Raw genomic sequence first — 22,944 nt, 5'->3', positions numbered from 1 at the left:
TCTTTTTTAATTATTCTTATGTTTGACTTTGTTTTATTAAGGTTTGTAATACTATTGCTTTTGTTTTTCATTGTATTATGAGGAAAAATATTAGAAATGAAAACCTCATACTAAATTCCCCCTAAATCGTGACATAGCTGGATTTTTCTTTTTTAAATTTCAGACATAGATGAGTGTGCAAGTAACCCTTGCTTGAATTCCGGGACCTGTGTTGATCATATTGATCAATATGAATGTATGTGTGCTCCTGGTTGGGAGGGCAACAACTGTCAGCAAGGTCAGTACGCACTATGTTACACTTTGGTTATACCCTTTAAATGCAGTCCTACTGATTTGTATTATAAAATCATATCTAATGTTAACTTTTCTATCTGCTCTGTGTCATCCAGTTAGGTGTATGTGTGCATTTCATTTATACAAGTGATGATGCCCATTGCTGTCCAAATTGTGCAAACATAGTATTATATAACATTAATTTAAACCTCAAATACTTTATGTAACTCTGGTATAAAGTTCAAATTAAATAGTGTGTAAGTAATGTGGCGAATGAGTTAAGTTTCCCTAACGAATGTTAACTCAAGAGACAAACTTTGATTTTCTATACTAAATCGCTGAGAAACAGACTTATGCATTTACCTAAAGAACCTAAAGAGAAACAAGTTCTTGGGGCGCTTTTTTCGAACAATTAGTGAATCAAAAATATCATAATACTTTATCTATAGGCAATTAACGTTGGTTCTTCAATTTTGATCAAGCAATTCTCAATAATAATCATCATTTATACACATTCAATCGAATTAATCCAAACATTTTAAACATGTCTGCCCAAGCGCCTATCTATTATAAATGCATGAAGGCTGTCCGAATAGGACAAAACATAGTTTAGCATATTAATAAATCCAAAATAAATTATGCAACTCTGGTATGAAGATTAGATTAAATAGACATATGTGTACTTGGACACGTGAATTGAGTTTCCTTACTGAAAGTAATTGGAGGGAGAAACAGGTTGTTGGGGGATTTTTGGGGTTTTTTTTTTTCAAATACTTTGTGAATAAAAATATCAATATATTTTATCTATATGGAATTAACATGAACATTTGGCTGAGCCATCTGCAATAATAGTCATCATACAATGCAACCATATGTCTGCCCACTCGATCACCAACTATATCATGAGCTTATCTCTGGTGAAGAATATCTTCGCAGACTCTTGTTAGGGATTTTAGGGCAAAAATGATTTTATAACTGCACTTTATTAAAATGAGATTGTTTGTATATATTTTTAATTTAAAGATAAACAATTGAAGACCTTAGCGCAAGAAGACCGTAAGTCCACTTGACCCCTCAACATGCATACACTAAAGTTACGTATATCTTCTTAAGGTTTTATAATGTTAAATACATGTTCCAGGGTGAAAATATCATGAAAGGTTGTGACAGATTTGTTTTGGCCCTTGAACATGTATAAAACATTATCAAACTATACGAATCTATACGCAACTGTAGTGTAAACATGTTGAGGGGCCAATGGACTTACGGTCTTCTTTGCGCTCAGGTCTTCACATGTTTTGGCAAATACTCTATATTGATATAAGATGAGATGCGTTTGTTATTCTGATTTAATAAAACCATCAAGCTGGGTCAAATATCATGCATTGGTAATTTGGGCAAAAACGTGATTGTTGGCAAAAAAACCGCTTATTTTTCTAAAGATTAAATGGTGTAACTTGGACATTGACATGAGATCAAAGAAACTTCAAAGGCCGGACTTAATCAATTGTAATGCATGCGATTATATTTCATATGATGCATGTATTCAAAAATCACATGAAGGTAATTTTGCTGGTTGATATTCATAATCCTTGCCTCTTTTACGTTTAGGTATTTTATTCTCCATATCATCTACAGAATCAAAAAATATATATAATAAAAATACAGAACAAAGACAATGATAAGATGACCAAAAGACAAAGGGGACCAAAAGCTATAATCTCCGACTTCATACAAACGAAATTGAAAATAACAAATCATAAATGTTTCATGAAAATAATAAATATTATGTCAAAGATTATTTCAAGGCCATCAAAGGCCAAACATCTTGCACTAAACGGCACAACTGGACTCAAGGTCTGTAACCACTGCGATGTCTTATCTTTTTTATCTTTTGTTTGACAGAACTGGGATCATGCGTTGGGCATTGTGGTTCCTATGTTGGTGGGTGTTATTGTGACACCGTATGTACAGAAAAAAATGACTGTTGCTACGATTACAGCAATGTCTGCGGCTAGCTACTGTACCTTCGTGACACAATAATTGTTCTCTTGGTTTGTCTATGTTGTTGTTAGTCGCCTTGTTAAAGGAACAAATCAAAAGATCGATGACGTCTTAGAAACGAAACTATTTTCGTTTAGGGGGAGGAGGTAAAAATACTCGATTACGTTTGTAAATAAACATCGGTCTGATGAAAATTTACTTATGACAATACTGATCTTAAAATAACTAATGAATACTGCTACTTGGGTGTTATTTTCACACCATCAGGTTCATTTCAAAATGCTATGGTTAAGCTGAAAGATAAAGCTTTAAAAGCATATTTAAAGTTCGTGAAAACCTTTATAGCAAATCTTATAAGTGCAGCTCTACATTATTCCGTACTCTCATTCAACATCATAAGTTACGGCAGTGAAATATGGGCGCTTTATTTATGTAAAAACATTAATGATACTAATTTTGTAAATATTTTTGATAAGCCTCCTGGCGAAAGTTTTGTAAAACAATACTAGGTGTTCATAAGAAAGCTACAAATAATGCTGTACGTGGAGAATTCGTCGGCTGTATTCCATAGTGGCGTATAGTGATTTTTGGTCATTTTGTTGAAAATTGGCACATATGTTTTTAATGATGTTCTCTTTCATTTTTCTAAGTCTCATCAGTCATAATTAGCTAATTAATTAGTAATTAATTAAATGTGGCGTATAGTTACAAAGTGACATTTTTTGTATTCCATAGTGGCGTATCGACCATACGCCACTTTTTATACACATTTTATAATTATGAAATATCGGCAAAAATGAAAAACATCGTATGTCATAGTGGCGTACGCGTATCGGACCTATACACCACTATGGAATACGAACGACGAAAAGTAACGCCATAGGGATTACACGGCGACCGAGGTGGCGTACGGTTAACGTTAGGTTAGGGTATTGCGTTTTGTTTGTTTTCCATAGTGACGTATAGTTTTATTTTCAGTTTGCCAGCAATAGTATGTATTTATTTCTTTTGAAAAATATATAACAATAAAATCTATTTAGTTTACCACAGAAATTTCACATCATTTACAAAATATAATGAATGTCTGATTTACACAACTCGATTTTAAATTGGCATTTCTTCAAACCCGATTTTCTCGAAAAGTTGTTTATTCGCGGCGCCCCACTATACGCCACTATGGAATACGGACGACGAATTGGGAAGTTACAGCATTCTCATTTCTATGATTGCTTTTAATAGCTATAAAATATTGGTGGAAACTTAATTTAAACTGCATGTTAGGTTCAACCTCTCTTGTAACAAAGGCTCTGATAACAGGCAACTAAACACCTTTACTTAGTCCGCCGGCATTATGACTGTCTTGAAACTGATTGATAAATATGACATATGGAATAGACCTACCATGATTAATAAGGCTAATTTTAACACATTAATTGTAGATAGTTTAAAAGCTGTTAATAATAATTCATGGTTAAATGTTATCAAAGACTAAACTTCGAACTTACTGTCAATTCAAACGTTCATTTTCATTAGAAAATTATGTTACATTATTAAAACGTAAGCATAGATCTACTTTTTGTAAATTAAGAATTAGTTGTCATAAATTAAGGATTAAAATGGATAGATATGTTTCACCTAAATTGCCTCCAGAACGGAGAATCTGTAAATATTGTAATCTCAATGAAATTGAGGATGAATTTCACTTCATTATGAAATGTTCCTTATATAACGATATCCGCAATATATTTATGACGTTAATATATGATATTTTTGTTACAAACAATTCAACTGAAAATGATACGTTTCTTCTTATAATGGGTGCCCTCTGTTTGATAGATGACCTCTGTTTGATGACATTTGACCTTGGAAGACCTCAGGTTTTTTTTTATACATGCGTTTATTTGAAATTTAGAAATCATTTTCAGCTATGAATGCTGTGAAGACATTTGGGGTTTTCACAGTTGTGAAATCTCTAACAGGTGTGTGGCAGGTGCCCAAATATTCAAATATTTGTACTACTGACTTGGCTGGTTTATTGCTGAATGTTATCCACTTGAGGGAATCATTTACATATACATTTCCCCCTAGATGACCTTTGACCTGGGGGGTCAACCCGGTCAACATGGTTTTCCCAATACATATCCATATCCGAAATATCGGATCGATGCGTCGAAGCGCGGCGAAACGCATAGCCGGACAGACAGACACCCACACAGGCACCCCGACAGACAGACACCCATACACCCCCACGCACACACACCCACAAACCCACTTCGCTTATTATTTTAGTAGTATAGATTTGTTAGCTTTTTTGCATCAAAATGTTTTTTTTTTTTGTAAAATAAAACAAAAACATTGCAAACCGTTTTAATATACAAATATTGCAATAATCAAATTTCAACATGATTTGTATCAGTTGATTTACATTTCTGCGAACATTTTAAAATTTTGTGATTTAATATGCATGATGTACCAGCGAGTACTGGGTGTCCACAAACGTGGACCCCACTAACTTGGACCAAAAACAAAAACAAAAACAAACAAACAAATAACTTTTGAAAAACGGTCCATCTTTTTACAAAATCGCCCTCCCCTGAAAAAAAAGTACACTTTTTTTTTCAAAATTCTCCCCCAACAGCTTCCCATTATACATGGGTGGATGAGGCAAGAGAGGTAAAGTGGCAGCTATGGTATTTGAACCCACAACCCTCCAATTATGGGTCCAATGCCGTAACCACTAGGCCACCATGTCCCCCCCTCCATGAGATAAAATGCAGAAATCATACAAGGCTTCAATCAAAATTCCAGGTAATATCAAATTAGAATTTACGTAATTACCCCTCTCTTTGGGACTATATGTATGATGTTCCTCTTTTTCTCCATCGCTATAGTAACCATCTTCGTGGACACTGGCAGATTGTCGTCGTCTTCTTCTCCACATTGATGACCTCTTGTCCTGCATGTACTTCCTATATTGGACGTCTAACCTGGAATCATTCTGTAAAATGCAAAAAATACAAACCACCATTACAGTAATCAATATGAATGTATCATTTGAGGGATTTTAACAGGTGAGGAACAAGCCAAACCATGCAGGCAGGGAGTGGAGAAATGGAAACTAGTTACGTGTGTTAGGACTTCATTGATCGTTTGGATTGTTTCCTACAGGAGTACTTACTAGAGTTGGTACAATGATGCTGAGGATATTCCTGAATTCTTGAATACTCTTCTAGAATGCTGTTAATTTACCTTCAGGTATCTTTGTCTGGTGGTGTGGTATAGGAGCATCTGGGGGCTTATCATTCAACCGATCTTGTAACTGATGGTGTTCCTGAACATGTTGTTCTGAAAATAACAAAAAGCAAATTGGATCTTTTATTTAAATTGCCTATTAGTAGGATATTTCAAATGTGACACATAACAATGTAAACAATACCATAACTGGCTGAGTAACACATGCCATATGTGCTCCAAATATGTGACCCATATGTATTGTTGTAATGAGGAAATGAAAAGTGTATAAAGTGGCCGACAACAACTTTCTCTACTTGATGAAAGTTCCGGTGCGACTTTCAAAGATATAGCTAAATCAAGCACGACATGTTTCAAAAGTGAGAAAAAAATGTTGGGTGCCTGTTACCAGCCATGGAAACAACATCATCCACAATACAAACTTGACAACATATAGTAGAACACATTTCGTTCTACTCTTCCAAACATTTTGATATATTTTCAGCTTTGTGAATAATCTTTACCACGGTTAATTCAGGCACTTTTGTCAATCTTGTAACTCTTGAACTCTACTGCTTGGGGGGATTTGTTCCACTTGCTTGCTGAAGCCATGTACGTACTTAGATATGTACATGACCTAATATCTGGGAGCATTTGTTTCACTTCTTTCTGTTTTTAAACTAAATGTGTATAGTGCACTTGCTTGCCAAGACCAGGCACCTATAATGAACTTGACTTAAAGCCTGGGAGGGTTTATTTCACTTGCATTTGCTTCCCAAGCCCAGGAAACTTTAAATGAACATGACCTAAAACCTGTGAGAATTTGTTTCACTTGCTTGCCAAGTTTAGGAAACCTGGATCCACATGACCTAAAGTCTAGGAAACCCAAGATGTGAATGACATAAAGCTTCAGATTTGTTTTACTTGCTTGCCAAGTCCAGGCACCTAGATAAACATGACCTAACACTTGGAAATAGTTGTTTCACTTTACTTCAAGTTTGTTCTGTTTTTAAACAAAACCGATATAGAGTGGTTCAACTACTTTATGCATTTTGTACTTCATTCAATAGAGTCAACACACCTTTGCAATCATAAAGTTTGCTGTGCAGTTTCTTTACAAAACTTTAACAATGGCTGTTGCTTTTCAAAAACTCTTGTTTTCGGTAATAATAGCTTCTGCAGTTGTTAACACAACCTTCAGCAAACCTGTCAATGGATCCACTACCGATGATTGCTATGGGACAGACTGCTATGTCGACATGGACTATTATGATAATACTCGCAACACTGAACTTTTGGTGAACATCAACAGATCGATCTCGGAACTCCCAGCCGTTTTGAGTAGTATGTTGGAGATGCAGCAGTCAGTTTTGAGTAGTGTGGTGCAGATGCAACAGGACCTGCTTCAGGAGCTTATCAACATGAAGAATCTACAAGATCAAACAGTTCATGAACTGAAAGCTCAATCAGTTTTGAGCAGTATGGTGGAGATGCAACAAGAATCAGGGCCACTTCGTGTCTGTAGCAATGTTCCCTCAACCGGGAAGTATACAGTATCGTTATCATCTCCTAATTATGTCGGATTAGCTTCATTCCCAGTGATCTGTGATATGGACACAATACCAGGTGGCTGGCTCATATTTCAACGTAGATTTGATGGTTCTGTCAATTTTGATCGTGACTGGGTGGATTATGAGAATGGATTTGGCTCATTGGATGGGGAGTTCTGGTTGGGTTTGAAGAAGCTTCATGTATTGACAAGCAATGGCAATCAATGGGAGTTTAGAGTCGATTTAGAAGATTTTGATGGTAATCATACCTATGCATTGTACAACAATTTCAGGGTTGCAGATGGATCATCCTTCTATAGATTGACCATTGGATCTTACATGCAGGGAGATTCAGTGTATTATGATCTTAATGGCATGTCATTTACTACTAAGGACCAAGACCATGATGATCAAAGTGTTCTTAACTGTGGAGTTTACCGTCGAAGTGGCTGGTGGCACAACAGATGTTCTGATTCTAATCCCAATGGTCTGTATCTTGGAGCTAATAAACACAGTCACAAAGGCATGACTTGGAATCAATGGCAGCAGTGGCATGTACTTAAGAAAACTGAACTGAAAATACGGCCTGTAATTCCATTTTGTGTCAACTAAATGTATACTCTTTGTTGTCACAAAGTCAACATTTGAAGTTTACTGAAAGCATATTGAACATTTTGTACATAGCTTTAATAAGAAACATTGATCATCTTTTCCCTGACGTTGACAGTACATAGAGGAATAACTAATATAAAATGTTTTAAAAGAAAATTGAACTGAAAATTGGATGGGTAAATTAACTTTACTGCACTAGGTTGTCATAAGTGGACATATTTATAGAGGTCTACTGAAAGCATTTATTTGTACATAGTTGAATAAGAACTTGTATCATCTTTACATCATTTCACACAGGTTGCTATGATACAAAATAATAAGTTGAAATGACTTAGGCTAAAAAAGGGAATGTCTCAAATCGAACGCGGAATGCATTTTTAAGATAAGTCGGAAAAGAAAGACATTTAATTTTAAAATAGGATTGTTTTCAGTGATATTTTTTTCAGAATGTCAAAATTTTGCAGGTTAAATCTAAAAAAAGAAGAAAAAAAATGAATTTGCCAATTTTGCCTTATATCTAAAAAGAAAACTGAGCCTAATAACAAATGTATGAATACATTTAAGTCTGCAAGCATGAATATAATTAACAGGGTTTTGAACACTTAAAACAATTAAAAAGTGCATAAAAGCCAAGAACAAATAACTTTTGCTATGTTCCCCTTATGCGGACGATACGCATGTGGTATGCGTTTGTTGCACATGACCTAATGCCTGGGAGCATTTGTGACGTGTCATGTCAAAAGGAGACACTTTTGGGCAGGATCGTAAATGGAGAAACAGTCAAAAATCTGGCCAGGGGTGGTTTTTTCACAATTTGAGTTTGTTGCGAATTTGTGATGTTTTTAATGTTAAAAAATATTGTCTGATAGTTTCAGACCGCAATATAACTGGCATCTTGTATTTTTTGAGACATTTTTCAAGGTAATTCCTACTCTCAACATTGTCAATAATATTTTTAAAGGCCGATATCTCAATTTCCAATTTTATAATACCATAACTTACGAACTCAATATCTTCGCTTAGGAATGTCCGATTTCATTGGGGAAAACGGCATTGAAGAGCAAAATATCTTTATAGTTAAGATATATAAAAACATTAAAATCGATAACCTGCCCAAAAGTGTCTCCTTTTGACATGATACGTCACATTTGTTTCACTTCCTTCTGTTTTTAAATAAAATGTTTATACATGTAATAGTGCACTTGTTTGCCACATCCAGGCACCTATACTGAACATGACCTACAGCCTGGGAGGATTCATTTCACTAGCAAAATGCTTGCCAAGTCTAGGAAACCAAGATGTGCATGGCCTAAAGTCTGGGATTTGAATGTTTGCCAAGTCCAGGCACCTACATAAACATGACCTTTAATTATCTGTGTTACAAGCGTAATAGTTTTATAATTTTGACTGTCGTTCTTAGCAATTATTTATGACAAGTGTGGTACATCGATCATCCAACTTAATGTTATTACCAGTTTTATTTTGTTCGTCTCCATACCTCTTCGCATTCTCCGTCAAATCTGCCAATTTTTTTTCTTTAGGTCAACTCCCTCTCTGCCTTCCTTCCCCCAGCTGCACGTAACGTTTCTATATACTTTCCCCAATACTTTTCTTTCCTCAACCTATTTGTTGAAAGAATAAAAAAGTTAACCTGTAGGTTTAAATTATGTGTTGGGTATAATGTTCCCACCAAATTTTGAGAATGGATAGAATATGTTGATGTCCCTTAAGGGCTCTGATATAAGCCCGTGTTATATGAGACGATATATGCACGACAGCGGCTAAAAAAATACCTTTATTCTCTAAATATACTTAATCTGCTACATACCCACCAAACACAAAAAAAGTTTTAAAAACGTTTTAAATAAGTCGGGGACTACAACAATATTCTTAAATGTTTTCAAAAAAATGTTATTGTAAACTATTTTTTGCAAACATTTTGCCAAATATTTTGTCAATACTTAAATAACATTATGTTAAAAATTTGAACCCAGCAGGCACAGAAATGTTCTTAAAATGTTTTTTTTTCAAAACATTTTAATAACATTTAAATGTCAGGTTATATAAAGGTCATGAAAACGTTTTTAAAACGTTATTGCAAATATTTTGGGCAAACATTTTTCGCAAAATATTTTTCCAACCCCAAATAACATTCTGTTTAGAATGTTTTGTATCAAGTTTTCAAGAATGTTTTTGGAATGTTATTAAAACTTTTTATACCCTTTATATAACCCGACATTTAAACGTTTTCTGTAAAACATTTTTGTTTGCTGAGCAGTAGATTATCAAAAATTTTTTTAAGGTTATGAAACCGTTTTGTACTCTTAATATACCCTTTATATAACCCGACATTTAAACGTTTTCTGAACCTTTTTTAACCTTTTGCGAATGATGTCGAAAACGTTTTGTGTTTGCTGGGTTCACATGTTATCCATTGTCTTTATGTTGTTTGTATGTAACATTGTTACGGGTTGCAACGACCCGAAGCCAAAAACACTTTTTACCCAAGATCATTTCAGAATCCACAGAAATCTTTAATTGCAACTATATAACCTTAACAATAGCTTGAATAGCCATATTTTCGCTGATAGCTGCTAATATCTAAACGTATTAAGGTTATACACAATTTTGCCATTTGCCGAAGGCAAATGTGATGCATGTAGCCCCCTATAAACTTATCCACTTCTGGCAATAAATATCGCAGAGAGCAAACGCATACTGCGTCTTAAAGCTGAAAGTGTAAGGCTTATTATTATGCTTGAATTTGTCACTTGCCTTATACAGAAATGTAATTTTCAAGCATTTGAAATTTTGTTCAATTATTTGAGCATGAAGATTTTTAGGAAGGCCATAATTACTCAATGGAAGTTCTGATTTTTTTGAGAACTCTGATACACATTAAAAACAAGTCAATAAAAGAATTTGCATATTCATTTTTGATATTGCTTGTCTCGATTTTATGAAAATTTGGTTTAAGAAAGGGTATTTTTCAATTTTTCTCGAAAAAGTACAAATTTGCGAAAACTTTCAGTCCAAAATTGACATAATTTCGGGTCTGTTTTCGTCAAATTTGGTTTTAAATCATAGTTTTTCGGAGTCCCAGTCGCACATCCCTACCCAAACCAGCTTGAGCAAATTCACCCAGGGTGTGTGCAAATTTGTAATTTTTACACTAGTTATTTTAAGCCCAAAATCAAGGGTTAATACCGGGTGTCCCAGAAAAAATTACCGAGTGAATAAAATTGAATGTAAGTCGAGAACAAATTAAAAAAAAATAAAATGTGGCGCATAGCCTATTTTTTTGTGCATATTATTTGAAAATTGTATTTGATTCGGTTGAATGGTTGCGAAGACATTAACAATTACATAATGTGCGCATCAATGCAGTTTCATTCCAAGTTTGATCAACAGGCGCTTTTTTCATAATAATATAACTCAATCAATTTGATATAAAACCGTTGACAATTACCACGACTGTTAGTGCTCGATCGGATGTTAAACTTCAAATGACATACATGTGGTCAGGCCACCACGAAGAAAGTCGTGTTGACGGTGACCTGTGACCCATGAGAAAGACTCATATATTTTTAAGCTAACAAGCTTAAACTATAAATCAGCCCCCGAAAAAGGGCAGGGCTTGAAGAATGAGGGAAATTATGGGGTAAAAAGTAAAAGACAAAAAGTTGGGTTAGGGTTTAGTGTTTAGGGTTAGGGTCAGGGTTTAGGGATAGGGTTTAGGATTATGGTCTAATGTTAGGGTTAGGGTTTAGGGTTAGAGTTTAGGGCTTTAGGGTTAGGGTTATTAATTATGTTACAAATATAAAAATACGTACTACGCATTTTGACAAGGGGTACACCGTGTCCATACGTATGCTGTAATACAGCATATCCATCCAAGCATGGCATTTACCGTGCCCATGCGACCCGAATGGACACAATGTGTAATACCTGTACATATGTGTGTACTAGGTGGGAAAAGAGAAAAGGGAAAGAAAGTGCCCAAAGTGAAAGAAAGCCAGTAGCAAAGAAGCAAGTACAAAAGGAAAGCCTAAAGAAGGATTAAGAAGGAAAAGAAGCAGGGGAACGAAAGAGGAAAAGGAGGGAAGAAGAAATCCAGAGTGAAAATAAAACCATAAGGGAAGCAAATATTGAAGTAATGAAGGGGGATGGAGTGAAAGAAAGGGGAAACAATTGAAGAATGAAAAAAAAATAGGAAAGAAAACCAGGCATAGAATGAAAAGATGTATATAGTTAGAAAGAGAAAAGAAAGAAAGAAAATGAAAATCGACAGGGCTAAAATGAGAACGGGAAGAAAAAGGAAGCAAAGAAGAAAAAGTGAAAGAAAAGAACATGAACAGAATCATAAGAAAGGGAAAAGGGATATAAAACTCCAGACCAGAAGGAGAAGAATATTAAGACACATTTAGAAGTACAAATTTAGAGGGAAGTAATTTAAGTGAATGAACTTCTCACCTTTCTAGGCATGGTCAGTTTTTTTTTGTTTTTTTTTGATTGGCAATTTTAATTGCATGTTTTGTGTTTCGAATTCATCATAACAATACAGTCAGTTTTTGTCATATTACGGCTCTGATTTCTTGATAATGCCTGTATTATGCCTGTATTATGAACCGTTTGTTTATCTCATTCAGCTTAAATGACCAGCTCCAAAATGACAACAGGTGTGTTGTTATGATGAATGGGATGTAATAATGCCTATTAATACCAACCTGTTCACGATTAATATCATGATGACATATTATCAAATATATATGTAGAATTACCGTGTTAATTTGTGTGGATACAAGAGCCGGGCGGTCAACTTTATTTTGAAGGTTTGACGGTTTTAAAGAGGGATTGAAAAGGAAAAGAGGCAGGGGAACGAAAGAGGAAAAAAAAAGGGGGGGGGAGAAAACAACCTAGTGAAAACAAAACCATAAGGGAAGCAAATATTGAAGTAATGAAGAAAGGGGAAACAATTGAATATATGAATACAAAACCCACCCAAGTCCATACTTTGGCCAAATTGAGTTAAGCATGGGAAATTGTTGCTATAGCCTACATAGGCCTGTCATATGTATGAAAGAACAATTCAAATTCCTCCTCTGTGTCTATTGAGCATGTAAAAATAGCATGTATGAAAGAACCACCCAAGTTCATGATTTGAATCTTGTAACACATTGATTGAAATCCAGTATGTATAAAAGTCCACTTGTAACACATTCAAAAAACTTTTGAACAAAAATGGGTTTAATCGAGGAAAGTGTGTAGTTTTATATTACATGCCAGAATGCTTATCAACATTTTACATACCAGTGTGCTTTATTTTGTATTAGCTTACTAGTGGAAATCTCATTCTAACATTGTTGTATATGATTCAAAAAACCACCCAAGTCCAGCATTTAAAATAAACCCCACGATGTCCCTGAAATGCTAATCGTCATACCGAATACAGTTCAATCCACTCATTTGTACGTAAAACTTACCATATTGACCTAACTGAAGGAATTAAAATGATACACAGGGTTTTTTTCTCAAAATCACTTCCCATGGACTTGGGTGGGTTTTGAATTCATGTATTCAATTGATGAATATAAATGTAGGAAAGAAGACCAGGCATAGAAGGGAGAGATGTATATAGTTAGAAAGAGAAAAGAAAGAAAGAAAAGGAATGTCGATAGACTAAAAAGAGAAAGGGAAGAGAAAGGAAGCAAAGAAGAAAAACAATGAAAGAAAAGAACATAAACAGAATCATCAGAAAGGGAAGAGGGGAAACTCCAGGCCAGAAGGAGAAGAATATTAAGACAAATTTAGAGGGAAGTAACTTAAGTGAATAAACTTCTCACCTTTCTAGGGATGGTAGGCTTTTTTCTTTTTCTTTTTTTTTTCTTTTTGATTCGCAGTTTTAATTAGGCCAACATGTTTTGTGTTTCGAATTCATCATAACAATATAGTCAACTTTTGTCATATTACGGCTATGATTTGTTAACAATGAAAATCCAATATCTTTATGCCTGTATTATGAGCCGTTTGTTTATCTCATTTAGCTTAAATGACCAGCTCCAAAACAACAACAGATGTGTTTTTATGATGAATTAAATATTAGCGGTAAATCGTTGGACGCCCAAAATATAGACTCAATGTTACCTTGTTCGTATAGCACTTTTATTTTACCTTTGATTTTATGTTAACTTGGTTGGTATTTCTTTTTTAATCCTAGGTTTTATATGTTTGTTAAAGCCATAATACACGATTTAGGTCAGATTTAGTTATTATTTAGTTTTGAAATTTTGAAAATATTTAAAGTAATAGTAAGCCCAGAAGGTTCAATGGTTATTTGAAGCAGACATAATGAGGTAATATTGACCGCTTAACTATGATGTTCTATGGGGAATTCATACCGGGTACACTCTTAGAACCACATAGCCAATCAGAAAAGCCGTTACAAAAATACGCTTAGTGCATTAATATTGTATAATTGCACGGGCGCGCACTCCGCGTACTATGCGCAGTGCTTTCGCGCGCGTTCGCATCGCGTAAGATTGATTCATTTTTCTTGGGGGTTGATGCATTTATATTTGCTCGTATTTTTCAACATTTTTAGTGACGATTTTGTTATAAAAATAGCAAAAATCGCGGCATTGTTTTCTCGTGTATGAAATAGGTTAATAAATGCGTATCACTTATTGCTCGAGAAACTGTACACAATAATGCACGCGTACTGAGATGTTGATGCGTCTTAATGCACGAGCCCCGAACTCTCAACAAGTGATACTCATGTATTAACCTATAATTGTTGTCTTATTAAGACCTCGAAGTTGCTTTAGACAATCACTTTGGCCGATTTCAAATAGATGTAAGCCGGGTGTAAGTTGGGACATGTGTAAAAACTATAAATATGCCCCCCCCCAAAAAAAAGGGTTGAAAAAATTCGTGCAATATGGCTGAATCTAGCGAGCTATCTCATTTAATATGTTGGCAAAACAAACGTGTTACATTGATATTTCATAATAAATATGAATGACTGGTATACACACGTACACACACCCCGCACAACAAGACAAGAGAAAAAAATCCAAAACGCTACGTTAGGAGTTCGAACCTTCACCCTCTCGCACTACAATCCATGGTGTTAACCACTATACGATCACCACCTATATTCACTGTTTTGCAATCTTATTTCTCATTCAGTGTCTCACTCAACAATAATCTGTTTAAAACTGTTTGTACTTCAGTAGAATGAGGTGAGACGACAAGGTAGTATTTTGCATTAATAAAGAAACATCACTAGACGATTATAATGATTATTAATATTCATAAGGACAGGGCCTGCTGCCTATTTTACTGGTGACAGTGGTCACCGATGGTCACGTACGATTACGATTTAATACAAATTGAAGTTAGTTAATGTGTATCATTACAGAAATGGATACTACCCGCGTTTACTCAATCTTTTCAGTCACCGTACTCCCTCTGTTTACTAGCTTAACAAATGGGCCACTTACTGTGGAATGCGGTTAAAATTCTTAACACGGGCGTCTATGAAAAGCCGTTCGGTTTTCTGGACTACTAAAATTTGCCATGATGTAATGTATCTTTAAATGGTGATAATGTGAAACCCTCCGGGCACGTACATTACCATTAACTACAGTGTTTTTAACTCTATGTGGAGTTTGCGACACTTTGTGTTGGCGCGAAAGTTAAACTCTCACTTGGTGCACGATGCGTCTTGTACTTCCATGCTTGGTGCTTGCGGTTAGTTTGCATTGATAACAAATATATTACGAGTATGATTGGCAGTGTGTGCTAGGGACAAAGTCCCGGGCAAAGTCCTGCTCTAAATGCAAAGTACATACAAATTATAGTCGATGTTTTACCCGAGCTTTCGCGTTCAATAACCTGGTAGATTCCCAAATCAGTATTGCTCATTAAATAAGTGTGAAGGTAAATCAAAAGTTAGATTCTTGTTGTTCACCTTCACTAATTTTAAAATAGATAAAAGGACTAAATTTAATGAGATATTTACTATGAGGCATTTTTTCGTTAAAAATCTCTGACCGGTTAAAAAAGTAGTGAAAAATCTGGTCACAGATTTTTGTCTCCTGGTGATTAATCAAACTTAGAATGAATTGCATTGATGCGCGCATTGCGCAATCGATCATTTCTTAGCAACCAGTCCACTGAATACTGCCGAATCAAATAAAATGTGCTTATATATATGATGCACAAGGAAATGATCTACGCGCTGCTTTTATTTTTTATTTATTTATTTATTTATTTATTTATTTATTTATTTATTTATTTATTTATTTATTTATTTATTTATTTATTTATTTATTTATTTATTTATTTATTTATGTATTTATTTAATATATTTAGTATAGCTGTTATTGCCAAAACAGACACATGCATATAATATTATCTGTTATAGAGCGTGTACGTCAACCAATCAGAGTAACCGAGACGTAAACCAATCAGTGCCATCGCATACGTGCTATATAGGTTAATTGAGACTTACTCCCACAAAACTCGGACAACGTCGCCAAGCCTTTTATTTGAGATATAGTCCAATATACATGCCAAAAGTCAATAGAAAACAAAGACATTTTGAAGCTTCAGATGTATATTTGAAGGTCAAAACATTGAGTAATCACAGTTTATGATATATCAATAATTGAAAGCTTATTATGAGCATTTTAAATTTAAACATATTTTCAAATCATAATTTCCGACTTAGTCCGGTTTTCGTGAGAGCAGGTCCCAATTAGTAGATTAGTTGATGTCACGTGTTTGCGGAGAAAATGCAAAGTGGGCGTCAATGAAGCTGACCCTATAAGAGCCTAGCTTGATTCTCATGATTTCATTAGGCTTCACAAGAGAAGACATCTATATAGCTTGCTAATTTGAAAAGGTTGCTGCTCAAATCGTCGCGTATCAGACAAGGAGACCAATACCAATTTCTGTTTACGTACAACGAATATTGTCGACACACCTTGGTCAGCCAGGTAAGGCAACAAGTTAAATAAACATCTCAAAAAAATTAACTAACCCCCCTTAAATAATGGCCGTTATTCAAAAGCGGGCTATTGTATTACAAATCTGCAAAATGCGTTGGAAGCAGAATTTATTTCTGCGCATTTTGACACCTCATTTGTAGCAATTGTCTAAATATTGACGCCGCAGCGTACATTTAAATCAATATAACCCAAGATTTGAAAGTTGCAGTAAATTCTATTGATTTGTATTCAGTATAAAGTGCAACTTTCAAATCTGGACCTCACTACATTAAATTGGGCCGCTATCGTATCATCATTTAATGGGGGTTAGTTGAGATGTTTACTTATATGGTCAAGTCTCAAAAGAAAATGCAATTTTCTCATAACAAAAGTAATGTATAAACCTAAATGCCGCAATTGGTGTGTGATAATATGATACGTCTTGTGTTAATTTTTGTATTGATGTAAACCAAGTAGTCTACAAAATTATTTTAAGAACAATTTTTTACCATAATTTAAGTATCATTAAAATACTAGGGAAATTGGTATGATTGTTTCCAGTATAGTGTTTCCAGTCACTTTCAATGTAGATCAAAGTGTTCGTTATGACAGTTATATAAGAAGCAGAATTATTTGTATTTGGAAGAGGATGATGGAAAAATGACACTTCCTCTTAAAATTATCATGTAAAACAATAAATTTCTTAAAAAATTAAAAATTGCAAATCGCATACTGTCCCTATTTTTCATAATGCTAGTGTATGATGTTTGGTTCTTCTTTCCTCTGTATATCAGAATGCTTCGACTATATTTATAAATATGTTTTTATAAATACGCACGTGACCACCTCCGTGCTGCCATAACAGCTAGTAGACAGTAAGTCTCGAATGCTACATAGCGAGTAGTCTTCCGATATACTTGAATGCAAAGGCGGAACAACATGAGACTACAATGCAGCAAAATTGTCTATTTTGTTCAACTTTGTGATTATATTGTAAACGTTTCCGTCGTTATAATTTTTGTCCGGCACCAAAAACGTATTGATAAATATTGTCTAAGCATACTGAATATTAATTATTGAAGTATTAAGAATTGTGGTAAAAGTATCATTAGTTTGATCTCGTGCGCTAGTTTGTAATTTTCGAGTGTTTATAATGTTCAGTGTATGAAGCGTAATCTCTCTTGCCTGGTTTGTAATAGTAACGAGCTGCCTGATTTTCGAGCTGTACGTCTGATTTTTGAGTAACGAGCTGTCTGATTTTCATTTCAGATAGGTCATCTATACTCCAAGAAGATGCTTTTGTTGTGGATAAGTTTTTTTGTATGTGGAATTGCTGCCGCGCAGTCTGGTAATTACATTTCATAAAACTCTTGGGGTGGCACTCAACTTTAGTAGAAACAGACGCGGTGTAGGGTGTAACGTGGTAGGATTGGGGGAAGCCGGGGAAGAGAAAAGAGGGAGAGGGAGAAGGGAAGAAAAAAAACACACACATGACATAAAAGAAAAGAAGAGTGAGGAAGACGATGGAAGAGCCAGGGTTACCCAAAGCCGTGGCCGTGGGTGCGGGTGCGTTCCGAAAAATGTCAATTTTTTTCTGTAGAAAACATTGAAACTCGCGTATTTTTTGAAGGAAAAATTCCCAACAAGTAGTAATAAATAATAACAAAATAAAAATAATAACAGTAATAATAACAGTGATAATTATAACAATAAGAACAACAACAAAATTAGGCTATATAATAACAATTATTTTACACCATCTCATGACACATCCCAATTAATATTTAGCCTATGTGGTTTGATGCAGACTCCTTCCTAGTCTTGGAACTTTGCGAAAAAAATATTACATTCTGAATGTCAAGTCTGTATATTAAAGTGGATAAAATAATTTCTAAAGAAATTGGTTCCATCAAAATGGCCCAGGTGATAGTATATCTCTCTAAATGTAAAAGAGTGAATTTCCACTCTTTCAAGGAGTTGAACGAAGGACAACCCGTTTTTGAGTGGAAAACACTCTAAAATGAAAGATATGAAAGTACACTTTCTTTAGGCAATGTTCACTCTTTTGAGACTATACAGACTACTTTTTTTTCAATCCTTTTAGAGTGAAGTTTTTCCACTCAAAAAGGGGTTGTCATCCATTTCACTCTTTCCCTCTTTTTTCCACTCTTTCCACTCGGTGTATATTTAGCTATAGACGAATCAAATTGCACGCATTCCTACACCTTAATGGCTGCCAAAGTTGGGTCCCCGTCGGCTCCATCTCACCTAAAATGTGAAATGATGCGGCCTTGGAGGGTATTTTAAACTGCATTCTATCACCTGTGTTACACGTAGACAAAAGAATAATGACAGTGTACAACACAAAAAAATCTAACATCGAATTTTAAGAGGCTTTAATCCACCCAATTGAGCAGTCGCTACACCAGTTTGGTGCATGCGGGGACCCGTCATGGCCGACCAAATCCTGACCATGACTTGGCTCGTTAAATTTGTCTATACAATAAAGAAATATTGATCAATAACATCAATAACAAAAGAGGCATAGTTTCTGATCAGGCAAGTTATCTCCTATCTCCTGGGAGTTTACTTCATTTATTTCGTCCATTCTAAACTACAATGCAGCACAGTATTGTTAATGTGCGTTGCTACATTGGAAAGATCCAAAACGGGTCTTTTATTTTGTAGTTTCTCAATTATCTCAATGACGCATGAACGGAATTGGATTTACTGCCGATATTTTAAGTTATGTTCCCCAATGCTCATGGCCTAGCCTATTTTTATTCAGACATACTGTATAATATAGCAAGATATATTGAGACTGGTTAGGTTTCTAGCTTCCTATGCCATATTGACTACAATTATCGATGTTCTTTTTTTCAGATGAGCGTGCGTCTTCCCATTGCTTAAATGACGGTACATACACATGTAACTGTGTTCCAGGTTACACTGGTTTAAGATGTGAAACAAGTAAGTTCAGATTAATTGAACCACAAATGTCATGTAATGACATAATTTTATGACTGAATAAAGTAGTGGTTCAGTCCCAGGGAAACACATTGTTCAAGAACAACTATATACTCTGAATTATTTTTGTGTTGGAAACGGTTTTCTCAAGTATTACAAATGAAAGATTTATCCGACTAGTGTTCTATTTCAGTGAAATAAAATTGTTTGCTTGTCCCTAGACTACATTTTATAGATGGGTCGGGTGCTCGTTAAAATTCAGGGTAAACAGTACAAACAACACACAACACACCAGCGTACGAGAGCAAATGATATGGATGGCGGACACCTTCAAAATACGCGTAAGATAAGACGCCTAACCTTATACGCCTAAGATGCAATCTTAGACGTCTTTTGTTTCCGCCGTACATTTTGGGAGAATCGCGATACTGTCCACCACTATAATAGGTTACGGTGAATGGTCAATCTTAGACGTTCTAAGAAATTTTAGGCGTGTAAAATCTTAAGCGTGTAAAATCTAAGGCGTCTAAGATTTAATTGACCAGTAATTGAATACGCTTGTTTGTGATTTCTGGCTCTGTGATTCATCGAAGTTTACCGCGAAATTCTTAGACGTCTAAGATTGTATCTTTAGCACAAATATAATGTTGTCCATTCTTTTTTCTCATTGTAGGAGTTTGTCAACCTGAATGGCATGAATGGCAAGGCAAATGCTACAAATATGTTACCATTCCTAAATCATGGTCTGATGCTGAAATGTTCTGCAGTAGTCATTATGGAGCTAATCTTGTGAGCATTCATTCCTCTGTAGAAGGTAGCTTTGTCAGAGAACTTAGTACTGACCCGAAGGTAAGTGACATTCTTCAAATTCAGACGATGTATAAAGACATTCCCATAACCCAATGGGGTTTCTGACCTTGGTATGTCTGGCTTTTGTACACACGTGGCACTGTTGACCATACCTTGCATTGGGACTGTGTGCAGATATCTGGTGTTTTCATCCTTTTATTTAACATTCAAAACATTGAGACTTATAAATAAAATTAACGCAGTGGGACATTAAGAATGTTTTCTATAAGAAAGTCCAATTTAATTTGATAAGTCTCAACTATTAACTCGTTGGCTGCAATTTTAAAATTACCATTTTGTGTGTGTGGTAATGGGGACTTTGCCTTTAAGATTAGGTTATATTGATCAAATTTTCCAATCACAGTGCATTGTAGGAATGCCTTTCAGCCTCCTCTGCTTCAAATTGAAAAGAATTAGCAGCTGTCAAATTCAGAGATAACAACGTCACTGATTAATTTCATATAACCAGGAAGGTTTGGCTCACTCCTGAAGAATTGCTCTGGCGGGACTTCCTCTTTAAACATGGGGAGGGGTCTGTTTTTGGGTTAAAATGGGGTAAAATCTTAAGTTTGTCCAATTTAAATAAAAATTAATATATGTAATGTTGATATGGTTCCCAATATGATGTAGGTCATTTCAAGGTGAAAAGAGATTACTGAAGTTCCACTCCGGATAGTGGTGAACGGGGATAAAATATGGAACCACTGGTGAAGTTCGGGTCATGAAATGAAACAGTTAACAATGATACCCACGAAAATCTCTGGAGCGAATTACTCAAAAAGTTCAAAACTGGGGGTGAAACTTTCCGAAATTTAGCCCTGCGTAACTATGGTAAAAGAGGTGAATTATGTTGTTATACATGGCTGGTTCTGGTCCAGTTTAGGACGAGAATCACCAGATATTTTTTGAGTTTTCTTACCGGTAAATCAATTTGGCGAAATGTTTTGAATGGGGCGTGGCATATTTCGTTATCCTCTATGAATATGCAAATAATACTTTTTCAGGTATTTTACCAATAAAAGCTTGGTACGATCAAAAAAAGAAAAAAATGTACACATAAGAGCCCATCATTATATTTTCACAATTATAATATTTTGTGATGTAACCCATTAACTTGACGAAGTGTTTATTAATTTGCTGAATCTATTCTTGGGTTTTATTTAATTGCAGGACGTGTGGATCGGATTGAGTGATACGGTTACTGAGGGTACATTCGTGTGGAGTGACGGCTCTGAAAAGGACTACACCAACTGGATGGGTGGCGAACCAAACGCTTATGGCAATGAAGATTGTGTCCATTTCTGGTCCGTATCAGACAGATGGAATGACCAGGCCTGTTCTTATGAAAAAAAATTTGTTTGCAAAAAATAATACCTTATTGCCTTTAACAGTTTGCAATTCTAAATAATTAAAATTAAAATTCGACCACTTATTAACCAGAAGGTTCAAATGTTATCTTGATCAGCACCGCAAGTCTTTTGCGTTTAGCCTGATCACGCACGTTGGTTCAGGGGTTTTCCCCTGTTTTTTCCCCAGTTAATTGTTTGACATTTTAATACGCCTGTTTTGACATATCCATTACGATAAAATACATTGGCAAACGCATCCATTATGACACGATATTGAATAGGTCAAAGACGAAATCCTATCTTGTATTATTTAATTCCCGGACACGACATTTACTATAATGAAAGCAAAGAGTGCGTCCAAAAGCATTTCGCACGCATATGATGCTGCAAACTACGCATGACTTGATAAAACACTTTAATGCACCAATTTAATGTAAGAAAATAATTGACATACTTAACACAACCATATGATTAATTGACAATTAGGAGCAAATATCATAGGAACAGAGAGTGATATATTATATATCACTCATGGATAGAGACGACCATCACTATCAGAAAACAAGGAACCGCAATCATAGGCGTCGTTTCCGAATGGGGAACACCCCCTAACTTTTGAGAATTTGCCATTTGTTTTTGTTTTCTTTTTAGCCACTGTTTGAAAATTTAGACAAATTTTTCCCCACTTTTTATAAACCGAAAAGGCTGACCACAATGAACCAAGATAGGGGACAATATAACCCAAGTCATATTTTTGACGACCAGTTGGTGGCAAAAACTCCGTTGTCAAGCAGTGGCCACCAACTGCTGTTTAACGATCGTCACATCAATACAACAGTAGCGTCGATAAAGATAACTGGAAGTTATCAAAACGAAAGCGTGTTATATGTTTAAGTAGTATAGATGAGTTGACTTCTGACGTCAATGCCTGGCAGTATGCGCACGCATCATTATAATTTCCATTGTTCTTTGCCTTACAGTATGCCCACGCATCATATTTTGTCCAGGGCTCGTGTTTTTTAAAACTCCCGCCACATCACAATAAGACTACTAAACAGTGTAATGGTTGCATGGGGTTCACTCAAGCATAAAGATATACCGGTCCCTTGCCTTTGT

At 35.2% G+C, this 22,944-nt stretch overlaps 2 protein-coding genes across 2 annotated transcripts; both read left to right on the top strand.

Moving 5' to 3' along the window:
• The first annotated feature begins 6,544 nt into the window (after positions 1-6,544).
• Positions 6,545-10,557, top strand: LOC140145062 (ficolin-2-like). Its single transcript, XM_072166848.1, has one exon. It carries the CDS (start codon positions 6,639-6,641, stop codon positions 7,668-7,670), a length of 1,032 nt encoding a protein of 343 aa, XP_072022949.1. The 5' UTR covers positions 6,545-6,638; the 3' UTR covers positions 7,671-10,557.
• A 7,629-nt stretch (positions 10,558-18,186) lies between these two features.
• On the top strand, positions 18,187-21,850 carry LOC140145066 (C-type lectin BfL-2-like). Its single transcript, XM_072166852.1, has 4 exons — positions 18,187-18,229; positions 19,547-19,633; positions 20,304-20,479; positions 21,650-21,850. Exons 1-4 carry the CDS (start codon positions 18,187-18,189, stop codon positions 21,848-21,850), a joined length of 507 nt encoding a protein of 168 aa, XP_072022953.1.
• Positions 21,851-22,944: the final 1,094 nt, after the last annotated feature.

The sequence above is a fragment of the Amphiura filiformis genome, unplaced genomic scaffold, assembly GCF_039555335.1.
Source record: "Amphiura filiformis unplaced genomic scaffold, Afil_fr2py scaffold_124, whole genome shotgun sequence".
NCBI classification, from domain to species: domain Eukaryota; kingdom Metazoa; phylum Echinodermata; class Ophiuroidea; order Amphilepidida; family Amphiuridae; genus Amphiura; species Amphiura filiformis.
The sequence above is the reverse complement of the archived record's forward strand: the minus strand, read 5'-3'. Positions and strand labels throughout refer to the sequence as shown.